Source organism: Plectropomus leopardus, chromosome 12 (assembly GCF_008729295.1).
Source record: "Plectropomus leopardus isolate mb chromosome 12, YSFRI_Pleo_2.0, whole genome shotgun sequence".
NCBI lineage: Eukaryota > Metazoa > Chordata > Actinopteri > Perciformes > Serranidae > Plectropomus > Plectropomus leopardus.
In genome coordinates this window covers 21,547,855-21,574,696 of record NC_056474.1, presented here as the reverse complement: position 1 = coordinate 21,574,696, position 26,842 = coordinate 21,547,855, and the positions used below count along the sequence as shown (strand labels likewise).

Genomic DNA, 26,842 nt, shown 5'->3' with positions numbered 1-26,842 from the left:
TTTGAACACAACCCGACAGTCACATGTAAATACAACACGCACACTCACATTCACCCACTTTTGCACGTGTGCGAGTAGACCTTCTGTTTCCATGCCTTTCGAGCTTCATCTGTTTTTGTTTTTCTTCCTTTCTCTCACAAACAGCACACTGGAGTCAGACAAGAGGAGCAAAGCTGCAGACAGCTTATTGATGGACCCTGTGAGGGCCGATATCCTCTAGTGTGGGCCTACCAAAGGCCCACTGTCCAATTAAAGAGTCCAGCAGCCACCCACCACAGAAACAGATTACTCAGACCGTGACTAAAGGCTTCCCTCTCACCACCAGAGCAGTTAGCAAAGTAGCACAATGCAGCTACTGGAGGGTGGGCACATCATATAAGCCTTTGCTAGTAATGCCTTAGATTAATACTTAATCAATGGATTGTGAATGTACCTTGAAGCCCTGAGGGTCAGAAGGGGGTGTGAGGTCTGGATATTTGCTACCAACTGCGAACAAATGACTTGGAGTTGTAGATACTGCATGTAAATTATTAATAGTCACATCCAACCACTGCACATTAATGTCAAAACACACAGATCTATCTCTTCCTTTTTGCAATGCAAGACTTTACGCATCTGCATGTGCTGCATACAGTATCAGTATGAACAAATACACCGCATCTTCAAGTGAGTGCCTTTGTGAAAATGCTGAAGGTGACACAGCAACTGTGCTCTTTACGAAGGTTTCCTCTCATGCATGTAAAGCTCAGATGTCTCCATTAAAAGCACGGTACATTTGTTACACATCGGAAGATGTAACATTTCGGTTGGCCTCATTTAAACTAATAGGAGGGAAGTGAAGTGATTCATTAGCTGTTTTCATAAAATCTTTCTTGCGCCTTAATGGGCTGAGGGGTTTTACTGCAGCATTGGTCTACATAGCTGGAGACTAAAATGTCACAACACAAAAGTGATTTAACACAGTACTGGGTAGAACGATCAAGCAATCCTCTTCATTGGTACTGCCTCTTAAAATTACAGGAAGGTGAGATTTGGCAGTATAACATTACCAGATTTTAAAACTCATTTCAAAGTCATTTCCTACACTTGAATTTGTTGGCTCAGTTTCTGCATTTACAAAGCCATTTTTACAAGCCCTTGGCATCTAATGAATGCAAGCTTGCACATTAATGCCGAGATCATGACTTTTTTTTTTTTTTAACAAAGCGCAGTGTGAAATAAGTTGCAGTTTCAGTTGCAATAGCAGCATCCTGTTGCATGAGGCAATTTAATGACGCTTTTTTCTGGGGCATTTTTGCTGCTTTGCTGCTATTTCTACCTAGTAATAATACATGCAGTGTTGAGATTTAAAGTAGGCCGTGGTACTGTACTGTATGCATAAGTGGGGTCTCTGCTGTGTGGATATAAACAGATCTGTGCGGGTCAGTACAGGTGAAAAGCTACAGTAAAGTTGGGATTTTAGTATCGGTTGAGGAGTCTTTTGGAGGAGGCAAACAGGTTGAAACGCAGCCCAGTTGCCAGAAAAAAATGTTGAAATTGTGGATCACTGCAAACCACAAATATGTTACAATTGTGCATTTCGTACATATCATATTATCGTTTGTAGTGAATGAGCTGACTTTGTCATCGGGAGGTGGAGGGGATGGTGGATGGTGTGACACCTCGGGGAGATGCCTGCCAAGCTGCAGACTGCTGCAGAGCATTGTTCGAGACCAACAAACAACAAAACCTGTTGTGATTTAGCGAGTCATTGCTATGTTTCCAGCGGCCTTTCAAGCATCAAAGTGGATGTTTTGTAGTGATATGTCACTGTTTTTCCAGCAGCTTTTTAGGCACTAAAAGTTGTTGTTTTTTTTCTGAGACATCACTGTTTTTTCTGCCATGAAAAGCGTTTTTTTTGTCATGAAATCTTTTTCTAACCAAAGTCAAGAGGTTTTTGTGCCTAAACCTAACCATATGTTAACCTAAGCATTGTTGAAACGTAAAGTTAAAGTATAAGTTTAAGTTTAAATCTTCAACACAATAACATGCAAATATAGCGTATTGTTGGTTTGCAGAAACATACAATGGCAACATTTTTTCTGATGACCTAATTAGGATACAACAAAGGCAACTGCATATAATACAATCTACTGCAGTAATGCTGAAATAAGTAATACCTTTGTAAGCTCTAAAATTCTTCCTCTTATTATTATTGTGAAGACTGAGCTCACAAATATAATGTGCATGCAGTTTATAATAAAGAGCCTGATTTGCTACCTTTTCGACTGATAGTTAAATAGAGAAAATGTACTTCAAACAGCATTGTAAGTAGAGCAGGGACGCTGCACGTATGCCAGGTGTTCCCAGCAGTCTGTCTGTCTGATAGAAAGAACAGATGTTCTGCAGCAAGCTGGAGCCTCCTATAAAGATGCCCTGCTTGTCTTCATTCAAACCAAACGAGCACCATTGGTTTCAGTTTTGTACTCTGGCTAGAGTAAGAGTTTCATCTGTCTTGCTGTCTTGTTTACTTTAGTTTGCTGTGGCGTCTGTTCCCCCTGTATCTATACAGATACTCTCTCTCTCTGCTCTCTACATACATGTTAACATCCAGATTGCGAGGCGTAGGACACAACACACATTCTCAACTTTGACTTTTCTGAAAGAGGGACTACAGGTGATTTTTACCAGGTTTTACCAGGCTGTCTGTTTTATCCACAACCCTTTAACTGATCTGCATAACAACAATAACACTGCAAAACAACCACTCTAAAATCAATGACACTGCAGCACTCTTCATCCGAGCTCCCACCTCGCTCCCCAACAACACCCTCCCTGGCTCGCCTCTACACCGCCTTGTCTTCCTCTCCTTTTATTTTCCTCCACCCTCCATCGCTCTTGTTCTCTTTTCTCTGGTGATCCGTGTCACGAAAGATTACATCATTGTCTGTGGACGATAGGTGTGCTCAGACCAATAACACATCCCACACTCTGTTGTGTATGAGCGTAAATCAAGCTATTCCATTTAGTGTAAAGCCTGTATGTGATTTTGCATGCCAGTGTGCATACATATTTGTGTGCTTGTGTAAGTGGCCCATGGCTATGCATTTAAAACATATCTGTCTCTAGGCAGAGCTTAGCTGCTGAGCTTTGATCACAATATGCCTTCCAAAAGCACATGAGGTCAGGCACAACTCAGAAACCATCTGCCGGCTAACATTTCCCACTACTCTGCTTTCTATAAGCAGAATTCCAACCACTTTCAAGCAAACTTCTGCCAAAGTACTGAGCTACAACTTTGGTGTCAAAGCACACATGGTCAGCGTTAATCTTGAATAAGCATTAAATTCTTATATAGTCTATGATTTAAATATAAGCTTTCTAAATTAAAAGAGTCACGTCTGACCTTTGCTGATATGAGATCTGCTTCTTCCTTAAAGGGACAGCTGAAATCTATTAAAAGCTCCACATTACACTGTGATTAAACAGGTTTCAACACTAACTTTTTAAAAGGACTGCCAGGCTGGCAACCATACATCAGCTTTTGGTTGCCAAAACTGAAAATATATTTGCCATTTTTTAGTCGCCTCATATTTTGAGTAAGATAATATGCAAATACACTTCTTACTAACTGGATGTGATATGAACAAACAAACATAAGATTGTTTTTAATGTTTCCGAAAGACAATGTCCTAACCTGCTCTATGCACCAGTGAAAAGGCTAGTGACGTGTGGCTTGTTCAAGAAAACACTTGTATGATGTGGCTCTTTTTTGGCAAAGCTTTGTGCACCTCTAGGCTACTTACACAGCAAGCCATTGCTCTGGCTCACTCAGGGCCCCCTGAATATTGTTGCAGCTCTTAGTATATACAGACACTTAGGAAGAGGGGATGTACTTTAGATTAATTATGAAAATGTAACATAAATGGATAAAAACATTATTACAGTAACCATACAAAAATCGTCTTAGTTTGTGTTTAATTTGATACTTGGTCTTCAACAGGGTGTTCAGGACCCCCAGGTTCCTGCTCCGTCTCTCTCTCAGCTAAGGGGTCCTTGGCCTGAAAAATGTTGAGGATCCATGCTTTACAGAATTTTGAAGTGTTATCTATTAATTAGTTAAGATGAAGTGTCCCTTATCCCAGCTCGAAAGTGCCGGGTTACAGGGTTACAGTATCACTATTGCAACAATTAATAAAATGTATTTATTTGGGGGCTCCCATTTTTCTCTTTGCTGTCCCTATTAGTTAGTGAGTTAAAAAATGGTTGCCACTGATGTATACCAAAGAACTGATTTTTAAATTCCCAGGGTTTGATTATCGTCAAGCCATGTAAAGTTTAAAATGATGGAAAAAATAATTAAAATTTAAAATAAAAATCAAGTTCTAACAGCAGCATTTAGGAAGATTTCTTAATTTGGGGTTTTGCACATTCATATTACAATCTAAAATCATCACAAAAACTGATCAAGTTTTCAAACCTTCAAAAAGACTGATAATAATCATTCCCTTTAGTTACTACACAACCCATTTTTTGTAAACCATATGTATTAATATACATCATTTTCAAGTGTCATGCTGAAAAAAGTATACTTTGATGTAAAGTAGGCCTGCAGAAGAGGGTGAAAAGGCTGTTCCTCAGCTCTGCTCTGGGCTCTACATACAGCCATTAAATTATGTCAGTCTGTTATGATTTATTCCTCCAGAAATAAAGTTTTTTACAAATTCCTTTGTACAGATCTGAGCAGAGTGGAGGGTTAGTGAGTCTATAGTCTAGACATTTGACACATTTGATCAGCCCATGTAAAAACGTTTGATAATTGGAAAGTTTTGTAAAGACAATATTTGATTGTGTAGCCAGATTCAAGGCCTCTCACACCAAAAAATCTACTGCTGAGTAAATAAGTGTAAGGCAGATTCTTATTTGCTATCATTGTCCAGGTAATACAATATTTGACAATATTAAATCCCTATTTAACTTCAAGGTTTAGTTAATACATTTAGCATTTCAGTTCAGAAAATGACTCACAGATCATTCTTTGACAGGGAAGGGACATTATTTCAGTTTACCCCTACAATGACTTATAACCTTCAGAACATTTCCCCCCCCACATTCAACTGATGGTCCATTACAACTTGCTGAGCAAATGAGAAATAAATATGAATGAGTGTTGAACATAATGAGTATGCATCTATATATCTTTCCAATGTTTCTTCACAGTCACACAGGAACAGGCAGCGTTACTCCATTTTTAAAGATCACAGAGTTCATGTCAAACAAAGATCCAGTCTGTCCTGCTTGAATAGACTATAACTAGTCATGAGTGATAAGATCAAAATGAATGCTGACATATATATCCCACTATTATAACTAATTGATACATTATTTTAATAACATTTACAACGGAAGATCACGTGTTAAAACTATAATGGTTATCCCACTGAATTAGAAATGTTTTTTATTTATTCATGAATTAGAAAGGTTTCAAGTTTCAACAAATCTGCAATACAATAACATACAAGTGCAACATAATCATGGTATACAGAAACGTACAATACCAACATTTTTCTGGTGATCAGGTTGCCCAGAGCAACATCTGGTTGTCTGTCTGAGGTAAATTCTATAGCCTCCTAAGCTAAGCATTTTTAATGAGCTTCTTTTTTGTCAAAATGCTCTGGGTGAATGTGAGTTTTCTCTGGCAAACAGCTACACAGTGTATATGTCTAGGGCTTTTATTGTTAAAGGTAAGCATGGAGGGAGTGGATCTGGTATGCATTGCCTTTCAAAGTTGAGAGAAGTAATAAAGTTTGTCATCTTGGTTCTGACTACAGAGCCACTGTGTTGGTGTTTTAGAATCTCCAAAAGTATAGCCATAACATGACCAGCTGATGCCTTTTTTTGAGTTGCGAAAGCGCAGAATATTTGTTGCTTTTCGGTGTGTAATATATAGCCATAGTCATGGTTAAATGCCACCTATGTGTACAGGCTTTTAATTACGAATCATTTACTTAAGAAAATAGCCAGCAGATCAATTCATAACAGCACTAAAGACTACGTTTGTACTGTATATTGAAAATATGGAATTAGCATTTCATCTGCCACCCCAGTCCTGACTGTAACTGCATCAACAGTAGCTGGCCTTTGTTTAGTCCTTTTGTCTCTACACCTCCATGATCCTTCTCTATCATTTCTATCCCGGCACAATGGCTCTGATGGTGCATTGATGGTGGAGACATGCAGGCAGGTGGAAAGACTTAAAGGTTTTGACGTCCTGCATGCAAAGCTTTAACATTGTGATGGTGACTGTAATGAGTCACTATGTAGCTGTGTAAGAGGAGGAGATTGTTACTACCTCTCTGAGTGGAAGTGACAGCCATAATTCATCCAGCTACACTGAATCATCAATAAAAAGAAAGCGGTTAAGGGCTTTGGTTGCTGTGTCACAGCCATTTGCTCATCATTCCAATTCACTACCACGCCGGCTGCTGATGCTCTCTGTTACCCTGGCTTGACTTCAGAGTGGCATAATGTCCTCTGTAGGTCTGTGATGAGTGTGTGTACTCATCCACAAACAGATAAATCAAAATAAAGTGAGACTCGCAGCAACACTCAGCCAATCCTGACATCCCTGGAGCTGTCAGCAAAGATTCACAAGCATGCCTGTTGAGTCACATGAAGTGACATTTTTCACAAAAATGAATCACAAGTTTCCAAGGGCTACAGTTCTTGCAATGTGTGCCAACATCCCCCCTCGTGGGTCTGTTTTTTTCTGACAGTGATTCTAGATGAAAGGCGCTGTGTGCCTGGATGCCTGTGGCCCCAAGGCCTGGGTTCACAGCACAGACAGCTTCTCTCAAACATCCAGCGTGCGTGTTATCGATTTTCAAGCTAACCTGGGTTCATTTCACTGCCACTACTGTCCAACGGTTACAGAAACTATAGACATCACTTTATCTGTGGCACTTTCATGACAACTGAAAGGCAGGATTTTACAAGTAGATAAGCTCTCAATTTGTTAAAAAAACAACATTTCACTAGATGCATGCACAGACTTCTCATCCAGCAAATATTTGTCAGATGGTGATGTCATTAAAAAAAATTGGTCCCAGTCAGACACCAAAAATTGCAAAACTGTTACAAGCAGATGGCCAGCTGGCGACGTTGTTTCATCCAATAAGGGTCAAATCAGACCCTCTCTTATGCACCAGGAAATTTAAAAAAGCAATTGCATGTATCTTTGCTTTTTGTTTTTATTAATACATTTCATTGTCAATCTATTAATTTGGTTGTGAAATGATCACACAGCCACACTGTGATGTCAACTCCAAATCCAAGATTAGTATTACACAACACACATTTGTGGTGCTTATAAGAGTTTATAAGAAGAAAGTCCAAAAACAGTGCAGCATAAAGAGCGATAAAATCCATGTAACAGGAAAATGGTGGTGGTGGAAAGTGGTGGATGAATACATAAAGGACAGCACTTTCACCCAGGACACCAAGGTTTGAGTATGGGTTACAGTTAGCTTATTATTTTGATCGTAGTTTAACATTGCTAGGATGTTTATGAAGGACATCCAACTGATGGTAACATCATAGACACAACTTTCATTTTGTAATTTTCCTTTTAACCGTAACAGGATGCCTTGATGGGACATTCGAACAATAGTCATTAAACTTATAAATGATGACAGTTTTATGACAACTGTGAGGTTGCTTGAATGAACTAACTAACTACTTAACATCTACAACCTTCAATTTAACATTTACCAGTTTTTAGGAAAATCTGGGTTAAATTCACTGCCACTGCTGTCTGTCAAAAATTATAGCCATGTGTAGCAGCATCACTTTATCTGTGACACTTTATGAAATGCTGGATTTCAAAACTAGTTTGGCTCTCAACTTGTTCAGTAAACATTTCACTCAATGCATGCACAGACTGTCCTCATTTTCACAATTTTACGACTGTCAGGTGTTGTTCATATTTGAATAAATAAACTGCTTGACATCTGCAACCTCCATTCTTTACCTGACATTTAATTGTGTTTTAGGCACCATTGTTCTGTTGAGGGAACTCATTTTGTAGCGTTAACTGACAATAAAGAAAGCTCTAAATATGCAAGAAAGTAACATAAAAGGCAAATAAGAGAGATCGACTGAGTCAAGAGGCATTTGACACAAAATCTGCCATTTGAAACCTCTTGGGTTCATGACAGCTTTTTAACAACATGATTCAAATGAAGGAACAATGACGTTTTAGTTGAATTAAAAACAATAAAAGTTTGAGAAAATAATCACTCAAAGGATTATTCAGTTTCAAAACCAGTGTTGCTCAGATTTACAGTTTATGCTGTTGTTTTAATAATGCCATGGCACCACTTCAATGATTCAACTCAACTGAAAGAGCATTTTTCATGAGGCAACTCACACTGCTCAGAGTGTCCCCAGAGAATTGTGATTTTTTTCCTTCAAAATGAGAGATTTCTGGGTGGTGTAATGTTTGAAATACTGCAAATGAGCACTTTCTTTTAGGTGTCAAGCCCTAAAACCAAGTGGAGCAGGGCATAAATACATGAAGAGTGAGGGCAAGAGGTTGGGGCTGAGTGATGTTTTATATCCCCACATTAATCCCCCTCTCTCTCTCCCTCTGGCTCATCCTCTCTCTCTCAGCATCTTTGCGCTAATCTCAGATAATAGCTCAATTGCAGACTTCGTAATGATCACTTTGGGCAAGCTGGCTTTGAGACACGCAGACACAGGGCAGAAGGCCAGTAGGGCCAGCGACCAAACAAACAAACTAAACACAGTTACATACACACACGCATGTGGATGGGGACTAGACATGGGCAGTATCCGAGCAATGGTCGCTGAGAGTTTTAGACACCTGATGCTAACAAATGCACTAAGCACCAAATGCATCCAGGAGGAAAATGTCTAGCGGTCAGACAGATTAATTCTTGATTATTACTGGACAAGAACACCATTGCTTACTGCATTTACTGCGTAATGGTTTTTTCAAACATCTAATTTGATTACTTTGTTATTTACATGTGCTGTGCATTTTGCTTAAACACACAATATGTAATTGATTGTTGATTAACATTATAACATTACTGTACTCATTATCTTACCATAAGCATAAGCTTGGTGGCTGGCAAAAGCCTCTTATGATTCACATAGCCACACTGTGGTAAACTGGATCGATATTGTAATATCATATGAATAAATTAGGTCTCTACTGCATTACTGTGTTGCAAAGTAGCATTCAATTAATGCAAATATTATGCTGTGTTGCAGAAAAAAAAGTTGTTTTGCTGTTACTGAGTATATACAGTGACATTGTAGGATTTTCAGTTATGTATGATCTGTTGTTTTTTTTATGTTTTCCCTTAATTCAGAGCGACTAGATGTAGTGAAGGGAATATGACGCCATTGACAGGCAATTAAAAGAAATGCACCATTATTATAAATAAATTACAAATGTCTCTGGGTTTGAACACTGTTGAGAAGCTAGGACCGGGTGATAAAACAATAGTTATCTCAATACAATTTTCTTCAATAGTTATTCTGATTATAATTGTTGGCAAATGTCATGTTCTGACAATAAATAATAATGTAAACCAGCTGTTCCCAACTGGTGGGTTGTAGGTCCATTCTGAATGACCACTCTGTAATTGTAAAAAAACACTTTATTTTGAAGTACAGGGAATTTCTGGCACAGAGCTTCTATTGCCATTTCTGTTTACTCTTGCAATATGTTTTATATATTCCCGTTCTAAGTCTAGGTGTTGTTTACATTTTATGAAATAAAGTTGAAACTAATGACTAGAAATATGGACTCTTTGGCTGGACCAGTTGGGAACCACCGTTTTAAATCACAGTTAACCATATAGTTTCTTCAACCTTAACTTAGGAGCAAAGATCAGCCTTTAAACTTGAACGAAATTATGATTTGACACTCTCATAACAATTATTGATATCTACTGATATAAAGACGATGGCTAGTCGAAGCTCAGAAGCTGTTTTCACAAATGTATTCAATTATGATTTTATCCTTTAATCTAATATCTGCAGTTTCACTATAGTTTATATTTATTTGCAAAAAACGTGTGGAGAATTCAAATTTGGGTTTGACTCTAATGACCCTTTGATTTTCTCACTATAAACACAGACTTTCAGAGCTTCCTGCTTAAATGAAAAAGATAAGAAGGTAGAGATAATTGGTAGAGGTCGATTTGACTTTCATGAATTCAACAACTTTTGCCTTAAAAAGTTTGCTTTATCCAGGCTATTAAAAATTGTTACACTAATTAAGGCTCTATCATGATTATTTGAACTGCAAGTGAGTGAGTTAACAGAACATAAATTGACCACAGACCCAATGGAAAACATGCCTCATTGCATGGAGAGATAAAAGCGTAATCCTTTCCATGCTGTGTAACAGTTGTCAACAGCCATGGAGATTATGGAGAGAATTTGAAAGGAACACAAACATCCTTCGCCACTCACCCTGCAGGTCCGAATGATTTCTTTCCTCACTTTCTATCACTTTCTACCCACTCTCTTTGTTTTTACAGCTCATCAACGATGCCTCACTTCTACGCTGTCAAACACATCCTTTCACACAGCACACACAAGCGGAGGCAAAGACTGTGGGGGGAAAATACATTCACAGAAACCAAGACATGTTTTCAACACTGATAAGTCAGAAACACAACAAGATGATGGGGTTCTCTATATTCCCTGAAACCTCTATGACAGAGGGCAGAACATCAGGGATTATTGTATTATTCCTCTGCATTCACACATAGGGCTCAGTAGTTGGCCAAACTGCTTCCTCATGTACAATCAGTTGAAATAATGTCAAAAATGTATAAAATATTGCTGTCAATGAGCCTGGCCAGATAGTGTTCACACAGCAGGGAGAACTTATAAACAACAACAACAGAGCGCTGAGTACTCAAAAAGTAGAGCTGACTGGAAGTGTTTGTACTCCAGTCGCCCATCAGTGCCAAAGGTACAGAGGCACAATGCTGCAGCAGCTCAGGGTTTAGTTTCTGTTGGGGAGAGGAGAGGAACTATATTGTAGATGGTAATGGGGCCAAATTGGTTTCAAATGTATGTTAAAAGGCACAGTTCACCCCAACATAAAAAGACATATGTTTCCTCTTTCTTGTAGCGCTATTTGGCATTTTAGATTGTTTAGGTGCGAGTTGCTGAGTGTTGGAGATATCGGCCGTAGAGATGTCTGCCTTCTCTCTTATATAATGGAACTAGATGGCACTTGGCTTGTGGTGCTCAAAGTGCCAAAAAAGTGAGAAAGAAAGTCAACAACAATGTCTCTTTCCAGAAATCCTGATAATTACTAAAGATAATCCACAGATGTTGTTTCATGCAGGAGCTTTTTTTTAAAAAACTACAGGACTACACCTGCCAACTGTGCAGAAGAAAGTGTGCATCTACTGATATCTCACCTAGCACCACTGAACTTCCTATAACGTTCCAGCTCAGCCAAGGAGAACGCCATTAATGCTGACATCTCCTGCTGTCACGAGTATGAGCATCTCATCCATAAGTAGATGCAAACTTCCTTCAGCATGGTGATATGGCTTATAGGTGTGTTTCAGTTAGCACCACAAGCCAAGTGCAATCTAGTTTCATTACACTGGAGAGAAGGCAGATATCTCTACGGCTAATATGTTCCAACACTCTGCAACTCACACCTAGATGATCTAGATTGACAAACAGCACTGCAGATAAGAGCAAAATGTAGCAATGTATTTTTATTTGGGGATGAACTGTTATGTTTAAAACAGAGATACAGAGATGCAGGTAACATGACTGTTAGTGACCATTAAGAGTTCTTGGAAGAGATTTCTGAAAGCAGAGGCTTTTATCCTTTTGAAAAAGAGAGGGCGATTGAAAAAAAAATCAAATGCACTGGATAAGCAACTGATAAGCAACACAAAAAGCAAATCTTGCAGTGTGAGGCCCACTTACTTTCAGTTAACACTGGATATTCTATTTCTCAGTGTCTGGACAAATCCAAAGCAACACGGGAAGCCTTTTAAAGAAATGGTAGGATTTTAAAGATAAAGCCAATTAGCAATTGTGACTAATGTCAAGAGATGGAAAAGCACTTAAGTGGACCATGGTACATTTCAGTAGCCATAACCTCCCCCCAGGAACATACAAGAGAAAAGCAACAATATGGTTGAAACCCAAAATTAATCTTAAATAATGTGCTCAATTTTCAGACTGTGCAAGAAAGTGCAGAACATTCAAATAACAGACCCCCTTTTTGAGAAAAGAGCATAAATAAAACATACCCGCACAATGAATCTACACTCATGATTGTTCCCTTTCCACAACTGGTGGCAGGTGTAAGTCGAGCAAAAACCATCTGAGGTTTAAACACTGTTGAATATAGCATTAAGCGCGGTTGGAGGGATACTTTTTGCGTATGTACAACTTTGTGTTGTGGCAGGACTTAAGTTTGCAATAACTGCAGCGGAGGAGGCCGTATCCATAGAAAAGCTTTTTAGAATAAAGAAATTAACAGTGACTCCAAGAGGTGTGGAAGAGCGCCAGCCCTCTCAAAAGTGAGTTTGCCTCTGAAGGAGTTATGCTGATTTATTAGGTAAAAGAACACAAAGAAAGGAGGCACACAGTTTGTTGCTGACTCTGCATCTCAGAGGAAAACAAAAGAATACTTTGAGCTCTACGTGGCGATGTGAAAATGCCTCCCTGCAGGTATCGATGTTATATTCATGAACATGGATGAAATAGATCGTTATCACATTCAGGGATGAGAAGAAAGTCAAGCAGACGTGCTGGACTTTGAAGGTAACGCAGAAAGATGGAAACTGGGTGATATGCTGCTATAATCAGGGTGAGGATTAAGCGGCAGCTCCATGTCAGAGTTGGAACAAATCTCACTTTGAGAATTCAAGGCAGAATTCTTTTGTTGCCTCCGCTGCTGTCAACTCCAGACGAGGAGAGAGGCGGGGTGGCTTTTGATCCCCAGAAATGTTATGCAACCAGTAAACAAAATATAGTTTCTATTGTGGTGTGTGTAGATTCAAAATTTCAATTATCTGTCAGAAAAGTGTAGAGTTCATTGGTATGCATGTATTTGTGTTTATGCATTTATGCTTGTGTGTCTGGTCCATACTTGTGTCCATGCATACTTATGAGTGACATTATGCATGTATGAATGTATGGGTGCATGCGGTGAGGGACTGGTCAGCGGGGAATATAGTTTGGGAGATGGGGGATGGTGATGGGATGCAGTCTGGGGGTGGATGGGTGGGGGATGGGGTTAGCAGGAACAGGGTGGAGGATGGAGGAAGATCATGATGCAGAGAGGGTACATGTGTGTTTTAATATATTTACACCTGTTCTGTGAGGTTCAACTGCAAACACCAGTCAGGTTGGAAATAAGGTGACACTGGCATGACAAATTAGGAGCTGCGGCAAAGGTTCTTCCTGTCAGCATATTTTTCATAACCATGGTCTGTTGCACACATCCAGTCACTGTATTCTCAGACTTGGCATTGTGTTGCAAAATAACAAATTGTGAATACAAGTAGAATAAAAAAAAATGACACCATCCGTTCAAGCACTCAGAAACTTAATTAAAAAATGCAACCACTTCGTAGTCAACAAGAAACTAACTGTGTAATTCCTGCACAGGATTTGCTGTGAGTACAAGCTAAATCCTTACCGCTCTCTCCTCCTGTGCAGCATATGCTGTGACAGGTTTACACTTCGCTGCTCTACGCTGTCTGTCTCTTTGTCTGTTAGCCTCCTCATATGTAGAAATGAAAAAGAGTATAAAGAAGCAACCCCTGAGAATGACTTTAATAGTAACGCATTAATTAAATATTGCCAGAGTTGCACAGTGCACCAGAGACACTCTTCTTCAAATCAAATAGGGTAAAAGTTAAACAACTACCATCTTTACAGCCACAAACAAATACCACAAATATGTTACATTTGCATGTTTCCTATGTATTATATTAACATTTCTAAAGTTGCATAGCAGATGTGCTGAATGTCATTGGAGGGTATAGGGGATGGTGGATGGCGTGTCACCTTGGCTAGATGCCTGGCGAGCTACAGACCGAGAAAACCTGTTGTGATTTAGTGAGTCATTGCTGTGTTTCCAGCAGTTTACTAGGCACAAAGAAAGCAGTTGTCAATCAAGTGTTTCCTGCAGGTTTGTAGGCAGCAAGCATGTTTTTTTAAAGCACTTAGTCACGGTTTTCTTGTGGCTATTTAGCTACTCGTCACTGTTTTTCTAGCAGCTTACTGGTGTTTTGTAGCATACTGGCACTGTTTTTTTTGTTCTTACCAAGATATGGTAACTACTCATACCATAGTGGCACAAAAAAACAGTTGTTTTTCATCGAAACTTTGCTGCTCTTCCTGTCAAGATAGTGGTACGAAAAAGACATCACTGCTGTTCCTGCCAGGATTGTGCCCTCCAAACTGGGTATTTTAAGCCAAAACACAAGCTCCTTCTGACCATAATCAAGTTTTTTTTGCACCTAAACCTAGCCACAAATAACCACAGCATCACCGAAACACAAAGTTCAATCAGTAATCCAACACTATAAGGATGCCAGTGCAGAGACAGATCTGACTCTGCACAGTCCAATCAGCCTCATCTGCCCGCCCACGCAGATACAGCACACACAAGGAAAGGAAATGGACACACAGTGAAGGCCACTCTCTAATATATTGGCACGTAATGCTGGACTGTCATAATCATCAAACAGTGGATTGACAGTAGTCTCAGCTTTAAAGGCTTTCAGGAGGAGAGTTTTCACTCAGACCCTAAATGTGTCTGAGGTTCTGCCTGATGGAAAACACACAGGGGGTAATAAAACTTCGCTGGCAATTTCTTATTTCATTCATAAAGGAAATACTGAGGAAATAAAGCCTGACGGAGTAATGATTTCCTCCAAACATCAGGGGTTTGTGTGTGTGTGTGTGTGTGTATGTGTGTGTGTGTGGCAGTGACACATGAATGTTTTAAGAGCAAAGATGCTCCAAATGACCGGCTTTCTTTGGCGTGCCCGCGGACTTGTCCTGCTGGCCTCAGAAACAGAGTAACAATGGCAATACCTCCAGACTAAAGCACAAAAAGAACCATGAGGTGTTTGTACACAACAGGTCTGAGTGTGTGGGAGTATGTTGGTGAAAGAGACAGAAACCAACAGAGACAGAGAGAGACATATGAGGAGAAATACAGACTAAGTATGCATGCATGTGTTGGGAGGTGCAGAAATTCCTCCCGAGCCACAATTAACCCAGACACAAAAGAACATTGCTGCACGGCAAACATGCAGGGCTTGGATTCAGCTTTGGCACAACTTCACTGGTTTCTGCGTGAGCATTCTTCCAAAATATAGGCCACTGGCTCGCAGTCAGAAAGGAAACTGGAATTCTATTATTTCCGCACAGAACAACATGTCCAAGATACCTGTCAGAGCTTTGTGCACTAGACCGCAGCACCACGCAATCTGTCTCTCAGCTGGACAGCTTCTTATTTGAAGATGATTGGAAAATGGTTCTACCCCATCAACCCTCATTTTTTTTTTCAAAAAAGCATGCTTGTTGAGTTTTCTATATATAGGTGCAGCAGGGATGAAATCACCTGCACAAACTCTGGGTCTGAGGCATGCGCACAGACATGCACACATGCACTCATACAAACACACACGCCTAATCCCTACTCAAAATATGATTTTATTTGTGCCTCTTTGTAAACTCTGAAAGCTTTTATGTCTTCCAAAAAAATAAGGCACTGCCATGCATAATGAAAAAAAAAGAAAAAATGCTAATAGGATAGCAAATCCACCATAAAAATAATATGAAATTATGAGAGGACAGAGACCTAGGGGAGATGCGGGTGCATTTTCTGGTTCATAACTGTTAACATTATGGGAAAATACAGCTCATTAAGACAGGAGCTTCAATACACATTCCAGTCATGAACAGAACATTAAGTCAAGCTCTAATGGATAGCTGATGGGAGCAGTTCCAGGTATTATCTCTTGATAAGATTAAAGACATGAATCCGGGTAGTTTTTTAACTTTTAGCACATATATCATAAATAAAAAAAAACAACTGGATGGGCTCTATGATGATAGGGACACAACAGGATGCTTTCATGTTTTAGTGCACATTTTTACACAGTTAATTGTTCTGGGTGAGTGGCTTTGGGGAGGGAGGGAGGAGCTGCAGTGACCTAATAATTAAGTTTTTCATTGTTTTGTTCCATTTTGATTCCATTGTAAAAGGTTATTTCTATTTATTGTTATTTTCAAAAACACCCATATCATCACAGGTCTTTTTCACAGTTAACAGCCTTAACGTCTGCTCTGATTTTAACACTTACGACAGTTTTCTTCATCACTGTTGTCTGAGCAGTCGTCATCGTCGTCACACCTCCAGATAGTCGGTATACACCTTTTGTTATTGCACTGAAACTGTCCATCCTCACACTCATCCGTTGCTGGAGGGAAAAAAACAAACAAGAGGGGAGAACAGATGGATCAGCAACAAACGCATATAGTAGAGTAACCGCTTGTAGTTCAACTGTCATTTGCAAATGAATGCCTAATTGATATTCAGCATTCATTCAGGTCAATTGGCTGAGGCGCTGGGAGCGTCATGCTCCGTGTTTTCTTTCAGTTATTGATCCACTTTACCACGATAATTAAAAGCTGTTATGGGAGAAGAGGGGAACAGCAGCAGAGGAGGCCCCGTGTCTGCCGGACATAATTCTCCACAACATGAAGACAAAGATTCAGTCTGAGCTACTACAGCTACGTCTGATGCAGTATGGACGCTCACAGCCTGGGAACACATGACAGATCCTGAACCCGCACAGCAATTCATTAAGCCACCAAACTGCCACACATTTAAATTAAACAAGTCATATTCTCGTGGGTTACTGATGGAGAAAAGTGTTTTCTTATTTTTTTTCTCTTGGTATCAAAAGCTTTTGTGCGCTGACTGAGTGCCGGTGGCGGTGCGTCCAATCTCTCACCTCCACAGCCCCATCACTCACTCTCTCTCTCTCACACACACACACACTACGGTTTACGTTTTATCACATTAACGTTTTACACGCAGGGAAGCAAAAAAAAAAAACGGACACCACTGACCTTCTGAGAAATGAAGACTCAAGACTAACGAATGAAAAAGTAGCAATGTCCTTATATCCGTCCACATTTCTGAAGGAGGTGATGGAGCTCATTCACGTCCACAAAACAAAGCCCGAAAGCCGCTCTTGTTGTAACGCTGCGACGCTGCTGCCTGCCTCTCCGCTCTGAAACACCCCCTCCCTCCGCCTCACTGGCTGCCCGGCCCGTGACGACGGCGCGAGGGGCGGGGCGTAGAGCAGAGTAGAGTAGAGTAGAATACAATAGAATAAAATTTAACTGAATTGAATTGAATTGAACTGCTATAGTATTTAAAGTACTTTAATTATAATACATTTTTGACATTAGAAACCGTAGATGATATGTTTATTTTTTTATTTCTTATCTATTTTATATATGGTTCATTTTCCACATATACATATATATTAAGTACCCTAGACATTTTCTGAATATTGGGATAAGCAAAAACATGTGAAGGCTTTGTATATGAAAATGCGACCCATGCTTTGAAAGCAACATACCGCTCGGCAACAAGAAGAAAATGTCGCCGTTGTACATTTCTGCAAATAGTGAAGATGTTATATTGTACATTGCATATGTATAAATTCTTAAATCATCGGATGGTGGAGGGGATGGCGAATAGTGTGACACCTCGGCGAGACGCCTACCAAGCTGCAGACCACCAATAAACAACAAAACCAGTTGTTTTTTATAGAGTCATTGCTGTGTTTCTTGCTTGATATAGTGGCATGAAAAGCAGTTGTTTTTTTAACAGACATCATTGTGTTTCCTGTAAGGATAGTGCCATGAAAAGTGGTTGTTTTTTGCAGTGACTTTGCTGCATTTCCAACCAGGTTTTTGTCACAAAAAATAGTTGCATATTTTTGCTTTTCCTGCTGGGATTGTGCAACGGACAGCGGTGTTTTTTTTGCATGTTTTTTTACGAGATATCAACAGGTTCTCCAGCTGTGGTTGTGCCACCAAAACCATGTTTATTACATCCGAAACATGATCTTTTCCTAACCATAACCATGTTTTGTTTTTTTTAAACCTAACTACCAGTTAACCGCAGGGTTCATGAGACATAAGGTGTTTTTTTGTGCCAAAACAAAACCCACATTAACCACAAAATTGTTCAAATGTAAAGTTTTAACATATCCACCACATAATTATAATAATGTACATATGTAATGTATCCGTGGTTTGCAGAAATGTACAATACCATTATTTTTTCAGGCAATTGGGTTTACCATAACCTGTCTTGAGCCATTTCACATGGGATAAGGTTGAACTGGGATTTAGAAAGGGATGTTTGAGTCTAACAGGTTCAGTATGTAAAGGGTTTTTTTGTCACATTATTTGTGTTACTCTTCTTCTGCAATAAAATGTGTTTACACAAAAGAAAACAGTAGGTGACACAACAAGATTAATTTAGTGGATGTTCCAAAGCTTCAGATCATTGCAATAGTACCAACTATATGAGCCACTATTTGACATTCTTGACAAATATTATGTTTAGCTCCAGAAAAGAATACAACAGAAAAAGAAGCAGAACTACAACTAAATTATGCAGGCCACACATAGTAAGTTCTGGGTTATTGTGGCCACTATGAAATAGAATTTATGATGGGCTGATAATCATCTTTCTTCTTCATACAGCACCCCTGGGCTCATTTGACTCATGTATTACAATGACTAAATATCAATTCAAGTATTGAGTTTTTTTAATCCAACTGTAAACTTTTCTAGGTATAAACTACCCTGAGTTTGTGACATTCTGTGTCTCATTTACTTCACTCTGAAACTATACAATCCAAATGTACTTATGTAAATTGATCCTTTAATTGTATCACATTTTCTTTATTACACTCATTGTAATTTATTGATTTTAAACCCATATCATAAATGTCTAGAGGCCCAACAAACCCACACAGGTGTTTTCCATCACCCTGGCTGATTACCTCTAATCTAAATACTCACAATGATAAAGGTGCAATTTGTTCCACTACCTGCAACAAAAGACTCAGGCAAGTTAGCTGTCAATCAAACACAGCCTGTGCCTCCCACACAAAAACATCTCAGGCTTTTTACAGCATGCATTTTTGACTTGTCACTGTGTGAAAAAACACAGGTGTTTCTAATAACATTACTGATGGCTGCACTCTGTCAGTGTGCACAACAACAGCACCCTGAAACGCAAGCAGCTAAATGGAATTCAGCCTTCATTAATTTAATTATTTACACCTGTACCCTGTGGTGAAATAGCAATTATGTCTAAAGTGGAAAAAGACCTTTCAGGATAAGTGTGAAAAACAATAACTATATATAATATATATATATATATATATATAACATACATCCTATATAATATACATCCTCAGTCTCCAGCACAGTACTTTAACACTTGAGATGACTTGTGGAAAACCACAGGTTTCTACAAAATACCCTCGCAAAGCATCAGGGCTACAGTGTGTTAATTCAAGGTCTTTGTTTTGTTAATAATATGGATGTCATATTGAATTTTGTTTTGTTTTTTAAATGTAAAATTAAAACACCTTTTTTTCTCGTGTCACCTTGGAAAATTTGGAGAGATTGATATGTGGAGAACAAAACACTAGCCAAACATCACGCTATTAGCCTAGCTAGCTAGTTGGCTACAGCTTTTCAAAGATAACATTTAGTCCACTATATCCATGAGGACATGACGTTACTATTTCTTTAACATTTCTGCTGTGCTGTCTTTACACCTGTGGACATGCAGTGCTTTGGTAGTAGGTCTGTAAATATGAGACACACTGGCTAAGTTAGCGTACAACTGTTGTTAGCTGGAAAAGGTTTTTGCTATTTTGTCATTATTCATGAATGTAAGCTAACGGCGCATCAACTTACCAAAGACGACACTGACAGAGGCCTTTCGTCCCTTTTGAAATGCAAGGTACCTACAGGTTGTTTAGGCTGTTTTCTGGCGCAGCCACCTGACAGGAGACATGATTTACAGCTGGGAAAATAACCGCAGGTCGAGCGAAACAGACAGCAGACATTCAGACATGTCAAACGCACACCTATACTAGCATTGACGATGGCTGCGTTCCATTTAGAGGAGGCCCCGTTGTTGTGCATGTTGGCTCATTGGAATATTTTACTGGCACACTTAATGGAACTCAGCCATTGTTAATCTCATCAGTTTCACCTGTGCTTTTCCTGCTATGACAAGTCAAGATGTCTGCCGTGAAAAAAGCCTATAAGTAAGAAATACAACACCTAAACCATACATGTTGAAGCAGCATTTATCCACTAATCAAGAAAGTAAAACTGTGTGTAAGCCAAGGACTGGCTATCTAACTTGCTTTGACTGGGGTCATTTGCATAATAACAGGATACCAGGTGCTAGTTTATAAACAAAACGTTAATAATATATATCAGAATATATAATTAATTAATTTCCTGCTTTTTATTTTTTATTGACACCAATATTGGAAGACATGGTCTTGTTTCTATATTGTAATACAGGCTCAGGCTCTACTGACAATGCTCTCAGTCTTGTCTACTATGTTGGCAATATTACATCCATAAAGCTAGAGTGCTTCAGATTACTCCAAATGTTCATCTGTTTTGTGTTGAACTATATCTGTTTTACTCTGTTTCTAAAACAACAAACAAGAAAGCTATTAAGACCTTTCAAATAATCTGAAAACCTGAATCTAATAAAAACAAATAAGGTTTGTTATGTCTTGGTTTGAATCTTCCTTGTTTAAGTTAATGTTATCTGTATCAGTTTTTGTTTTATGTTCCTTTTATTTTATGCTGGATGATGTTTCAAATATGGTATTAAAATGATAATTTTTCAATGTTTTAAGATGAAATGTATGTCTGTACAATTAACTGTTAAATTTGAAATAAGATCAATTAAAAAATTACCAAAAAAACACTATTTCAAGTTTTTTGTTATTTGCTGTCTTCACTTATTTTTGCCAACAGGCAAAGAAGCCCAACACAGGTCAGCTTTGAGCAGGGGCATTTCTAGGATTTTTAAGGATCCTACCCAGGGCTTTAAAATAAAATAATAATTAAATAATAATATTAATAACAATAATAATAATAATAATAATAATGAGGCCTATTTGGATTCTTTTTTTACCTTCATTGACAGGACAACTGTAGAAAAGGGCAGCAGCAAAGGACTGAGCCTATGTAGGACGCACATTCTACCAGGTGAGTTGGCAGTTGTCACTTGATGCTTTTCTTAAGCACTTTGTGCACCTAATTTACACTCAAAGTGCAGGTAAAAAAAAAATCCAATGTGAACTGATTTACTGTATTTTCTAATTGTGAATAAGAGAATGGTCAGCGGGCCACCCAGCACTTTATCAGAGGCCAGATTTGGTCCACAGGCTGTAAGTTGAGTATCACTGGTGTAGGCTTTAAATTGAGAAAGTACAGCCGTGTGTGTATGTGTGTGTGAGACAGTGAAAACAAGATAAAGTGAGGTCCTAGGGTTGTCCATGTCACACCCACTGAGCCAGTGAAATCAATTTTAGAGCATAACGGACAGGTAATAGTGGTACAGTGGTGGAGACTAGCAGGAGCAGATACTATGGGAAAGGATCAGGAGGTTGAGCAATTTTTTGTCCCTGTGGTGTTTTTGTGTCCACTTTGGGCAGAGTAATGTAGAAAAGTAGCAAGAAGTCCTTCAGGGATGTGGCAGTGGATCCAAACAAATTTTTAAATCCTTCATGAATGTAAACAAGCAGGAAAAAAAAAGGGAAAATATGGCTGATGGAGAGTTCAGGGAGGTGAAACACACAGGACAATATGGCTTCAGTGAGGCAGAAACCAACACTCTGGGCTCCACCTGTTTCAGCATCTACACAAGCACTTCTACAGTACCTTATCCTGTTCAACAACCCCATTATAAATATACCCCCAATGCAATAATGTGGTGTGATTCTCATCTATATGCAAATTATGCTAAGGTGAACCGCAGGCTATACAGTTTCTCAGAGGCAGCAGCAACAGGAAAAGGCCCCCTGTACCTCTTTCATTAACCAAACTGCAGCGTTATTGCTTTTACTAAACACAATGAGGTACTACTCGTCCACAGATAAAAGTGCATCAGTAGTATTTACAAGGTCTAGTGGCTCCCAGCCAGAGCAAACAAGGCTGTCTTTCAAATCTAGGCCACGACCATTGCTGACAGCATAATCAGTCATTTTAATGGAGATAAGCTGAAGGATAACTTAATCCCCCACCCAACCTCAACATATAGTAAATGCACAAGCAGACACTGGTACACACACACACACACACACACACGCACACACACACACACACACACACACACACACACACACACACACACACACACACACACACACACTACTTGTACAATGCATTTGTACATTGCACATTGTATTCACTGCTAATAAAGTTATGAATATACACTCTATGTTCATGGCACTCAGGAGCAAAGCAAGGTAGTTGGGGGCTGTTGTCATGGTTGCCACTATCCAGTAATGAGGCATTAAGAGCAAACAAAGAGAAAAAAGGCAGTGGTTGTTGAACAGGTGTTCAAATCGGTTACAGGAATTATTTCTGAAAATCAGTTTGTTAGCAATATTGGCCAGTGTGACATGAGCTCTTTCCAGCGCTGCCTGTAACAAATTCTGATTTTGAGCTGTGACCAGAGTATTTAGTTATAAAGGAAAACATCCTAACACAAACAGCTGCCTAATATTCTAAAAATAGATGTCTCTTCAAGAAAAAAAACCCTCAATACTGTACTTGTTTTAACTATTTGAAACCTAAGCAAATTGACCTAATTTCTCTCAAAAACATGGGAAGAAAGGCATTGAGCAACTTAAGAACTGAGTCATTAGCAAGAAATTACAACAAAAAAAACATTACTTGAAAATGTATTACTACTACTACTAATAATAATGATAATAATAATAACCACAAAATAATAATAAACAAAATAATTATTCTGCAAAATCATTTTTAATATTTAACATTTCATCACAACATTTCTTCCTAAGTTGCTTATTGCCTTTTCCCCCATGTTTTTAAAAGAAAAAAATCAAACGAGTTTGCTAGGGTTCAAAGGGTTAAATATTTGTGAAAAGCATCTGAGTGTTCTATTTCCTCAGGGAGTATGATCCCCATCATGGTATATAGGCTTATTATGACACATGCACAGAAAAACAGTTGCTCTTGGGGACTATTTGTTATTGGAGGGAGGGGGTGGGAGGTGTTGCAAAGCAGGGTGGGCATGTCAATTTTTTTTAGGCACTGTGAGGGGACTTATGTTTCTTTATTTTAGCTTAGGGGAGGGACATATAACTTTATAAAGTTGTACTGTTTTTTTAATCAATTTTGAATATCATCTGAACCTCAAAACTGATTGCAGAAAAATTTGCAGACTTAAGCTTTTTTTAAAAAAAAAAAAAAAAAAAGCTAAATTAATATAATTTATTGTAACAAGAAACTATAAGAGCAGAAATTAGCATTTGACATTCAAATTTCCTAAAGTCTTTGATCAAATCATATTCTATGAACGCTTCTGTCAGAAAACATAACCAAATCTATGCTTATAAATATAAATAATGACGTTTCATCAACATCACTGTATTCCACAAGTCTCATTAAAAATGCCACCAAAAAATGAATGAATAAATCTTCCATCATAGAGTTAGTATGCTGTGTTTTCCGTCATTTACTCAGTGAGCCCTGTGGAAAAATATTTGTTGCTCCAGTGAGGGTTAGCATATATTTAAAAAAATAAAATAACATTTAAAAATTTTAAGTCACAACCCAGCCACCCTATCCTCGACTAAACAAAGAGTCCCTTAGAAATAGCCACTGAAGGTTTTGCACTTTTACAGATAATGATACAGTGTGTGTTATCGTTTTTGTCCATCTATCTTACTCAGGTAAAAATTTAAGTGATGGATAATTGATGTAACACAAGAAATGGTTTAGTGGCAAATCTGATTCTTATCCATCAGAGATAACACAGACTAAATTGAATTTACAGTCAATTTGCTGTGAGGAGTGAGTCATGAAAATGCTTTTAGCACACTGAGGATTAAGTAGGAGGCAGGGTGTATCTGGGAGATTGAGAGAGCCTGTCAATCAACTGGAATACGCAGACTAGAAAAATACTTGAAAGCAGATATTGTATGGCTTGTATAAGCTGTGGTGCTTTGCCTGCTCTGGTCTCAGTGCCCTGTCCGCTTGCTCTTTTTCAACTGTCAAATGCCCTTTGACTTTTATGTCTTTTAAAACAAGGGAGCTGCCCTTGATATGCCCTGCTGTCACTGTAAAAGCCACAAGACTCTTAAGAAAGAAAGACCAAAAACAAAGTGTTGTGTTCTAACATTATATGCGTGCTACTTTATACCACTAGGCAGCGCTGTTGTAAAGCAGATATTTCTAGAGACCCCGTAGAAGAGAATTAAAGAGAATTTCAAGACTATTGAATGTACGATGATGCCACGATGCTGTTGACCTTATGTTAAATATATACTGTTTGCCAGTTTTAAGTAAACGGCACTTGTTCAAGATACCAGCATTTTTTCATTTATTAACCCGCATTACACAAAGTAAAATGTTTCTTAAGGATCAAAATTTTTGACCCTCTAAAAAAACGTTCAAGAATTGAAAAAAAAACTACCAAAAAGAGACCTATACATTAATTTCAAGTAAATATGAATTGAAACAACAAAAATGATACAAGAATAAGAGTCCACAACGACACTGGCAGCTTTGTGCACCGCGCATGGATGCAGCGGTGCTTTGAGCTTATTGCTGATGTCAACAGCAGTGACAATACTAATATGCCAACGCTTAGCAGGTAATGCTTGCTATGTTCACCATCTTGGTTTAGCATTTTTGAATGCCAAAATTCAACCTGATTGCCAAAATAAATGTAGCACATATATTTCTTTTCATTTCAACCATGCTGTGGTTATAATTAGGAAGCGATCATGTTTGAGCTTAAAAATACCAAGTTTTGCTGGCACAAATGCTGCTGGATATGCAGCAATGTCTCACTTGAAAAACACCCACTTTTGGTGCCAGTATCTACGCTGGAAAAGCAAAAATAGCTCTTTGAAAGACAGCCACATTTTGGTGCCACAAAACAGACGGTTGGTGAGGAAAAGATTGTTATATTATTACTATATTATTATAGTTTTGCCTACAGACAACTGCTTCTGGTGGCACAGTCGTTGCTGGAAATGCATTTTTTGTTTACTGGTCTTCAACAGTTTTCCACTGCCAGTGGTGGAATCAGTGGTCAGTATTGTAGAAATACCAATACCACACCGAGAAAATACTCTGTTACAAGTAAAAGTCCTACATTGAAAATGTTACTGAAGTAAAAGCAAGTAAGTGCATTCAGGAAAAAGTATTAAAAGTAAAAGTACCCAGTGCAGAGAAAATTGGAAAAAACAAACAAAACTGAAAATTGTTTTTTTATTAGAAAAAACACTTCAAAAAATCAAAATCATTAAAAAGATAACAGAAAAAATTATAAAATAGAGGAAAAGCACCAAAAAACAAAAAATGACACCCTATCTGTGGTTTATACAAATGTACCCACACTGGACTGTAAACAAAGTAGAGTTGATGTTTATGGGAATGTGAATAACTTTGCAGGTATTCATAAACCAAGATTTTAACATATGAAGAGTTTTACTTGATGACAGCCAAAGTCAGGAGATTGCTGAAATTGTCAGAATTCATCCAGAGGGCAACATGAATTTGTCTACCAATTTTCACAGCAATTTTCTCAGCAATCTATCAATATAAACCTGCTGGTGGCACATCAGACAACATGAGATGTTCCCTTAAGTCAGTAGGACTATTTCCTGGGCACTGTAAATGTCACTACAAACTGTTATGACATCCAGTATTTTGTGTATTGAGTAATAGTGGTCATGAAGAGGTGATTCTACTGCTGAGTAGAGGTGTGTGACATGTCATGCTATAAACTTCCTCACAAAGTGATACACTGCGGATGTAAACTGTAAAACATGTTTTATTATCTTGCAGCATATGCCACATCAAAATCCCTTATCGCTCAAGCTTCTTGACAGACTGTTTACAGATCAGTGCTGTTGCTGATATGAAGTCACTTCATGACACATCTCTCTGACATGAGTGACACCTGGTTAAACTTTGTCTGTGCAGGGGGTCATGATTTTGGGGGAAAGCTGTTAGGAGCAATACAAAGTCAGGATTGGTATGGTTAGTCTGTGTGTCACCTGGGGCCTCAGAAATTGGCAGCAACTCTTTTCATTTGTCACAGCAGCCAGTCTGGGTGATGTGCCACATTTTCTCACCATTGTGAATTCAAGAGAGGCTTCCACCTTCCTCACGTACAGACAGAGCAATCACGAATATCAGGAGCTCCTCTTGCATGTGAGCAGCATTTTAGTAAGTAGTGACTTCTACACTGGCCACATTTCTTATTTAATTAACCTTTAGGGAACATTTGCTGAGCGTGCATAGTGTTTTTGTTCCCCCAGCTGTTCTCTACTCTGCATACACAGCTGCAGACGTTGGCTTTGGCAGGCTTTATGATTACAGTGCAGCTATCCACTGATGGCCTTTAAGCACTGAAGCAATTAGGTTTTTGTACCTTGCTCAAGAACACCTGCTTTTGAGATATGAGAGCACCACT

The 26,842-nt window shown here is 38.7% G+C and overlaps 1 protein-coding gene across 1 annotated transcript in view; it reads right to left on the bottom strand.

Annotated features, from left to right (window-relative positions):
- The window catches only part of LOC121951124 (low-density lipoprotein receptor-related protein 8-like), a 100,480-nt gene extending 83,230 nt beyond the window's left edge, over positions 1-17,250 (bottom strand). Inside the window, exons 1-2 of the mRNA XM_042497353.1 lie at positions 17,161-17,250; positions 16,389-16,505 (exon numbers count right to left, since the gene is read on the bottom strand). Of these exons, the coding sequence (XP_042353287.1) occupies positions 16,389-16,505; positions 17,161-17,227 (184 nt within the window). The 5' untranslated portion in view covers positions 17,228-17,250. The remainder of the gene's footprint in view (positions 1-16,388; positions 16,506-17,160) is intronic.
- Between the last annotated feature and the right edge of the window lie 9,592 nt (positions 17,251-26,842).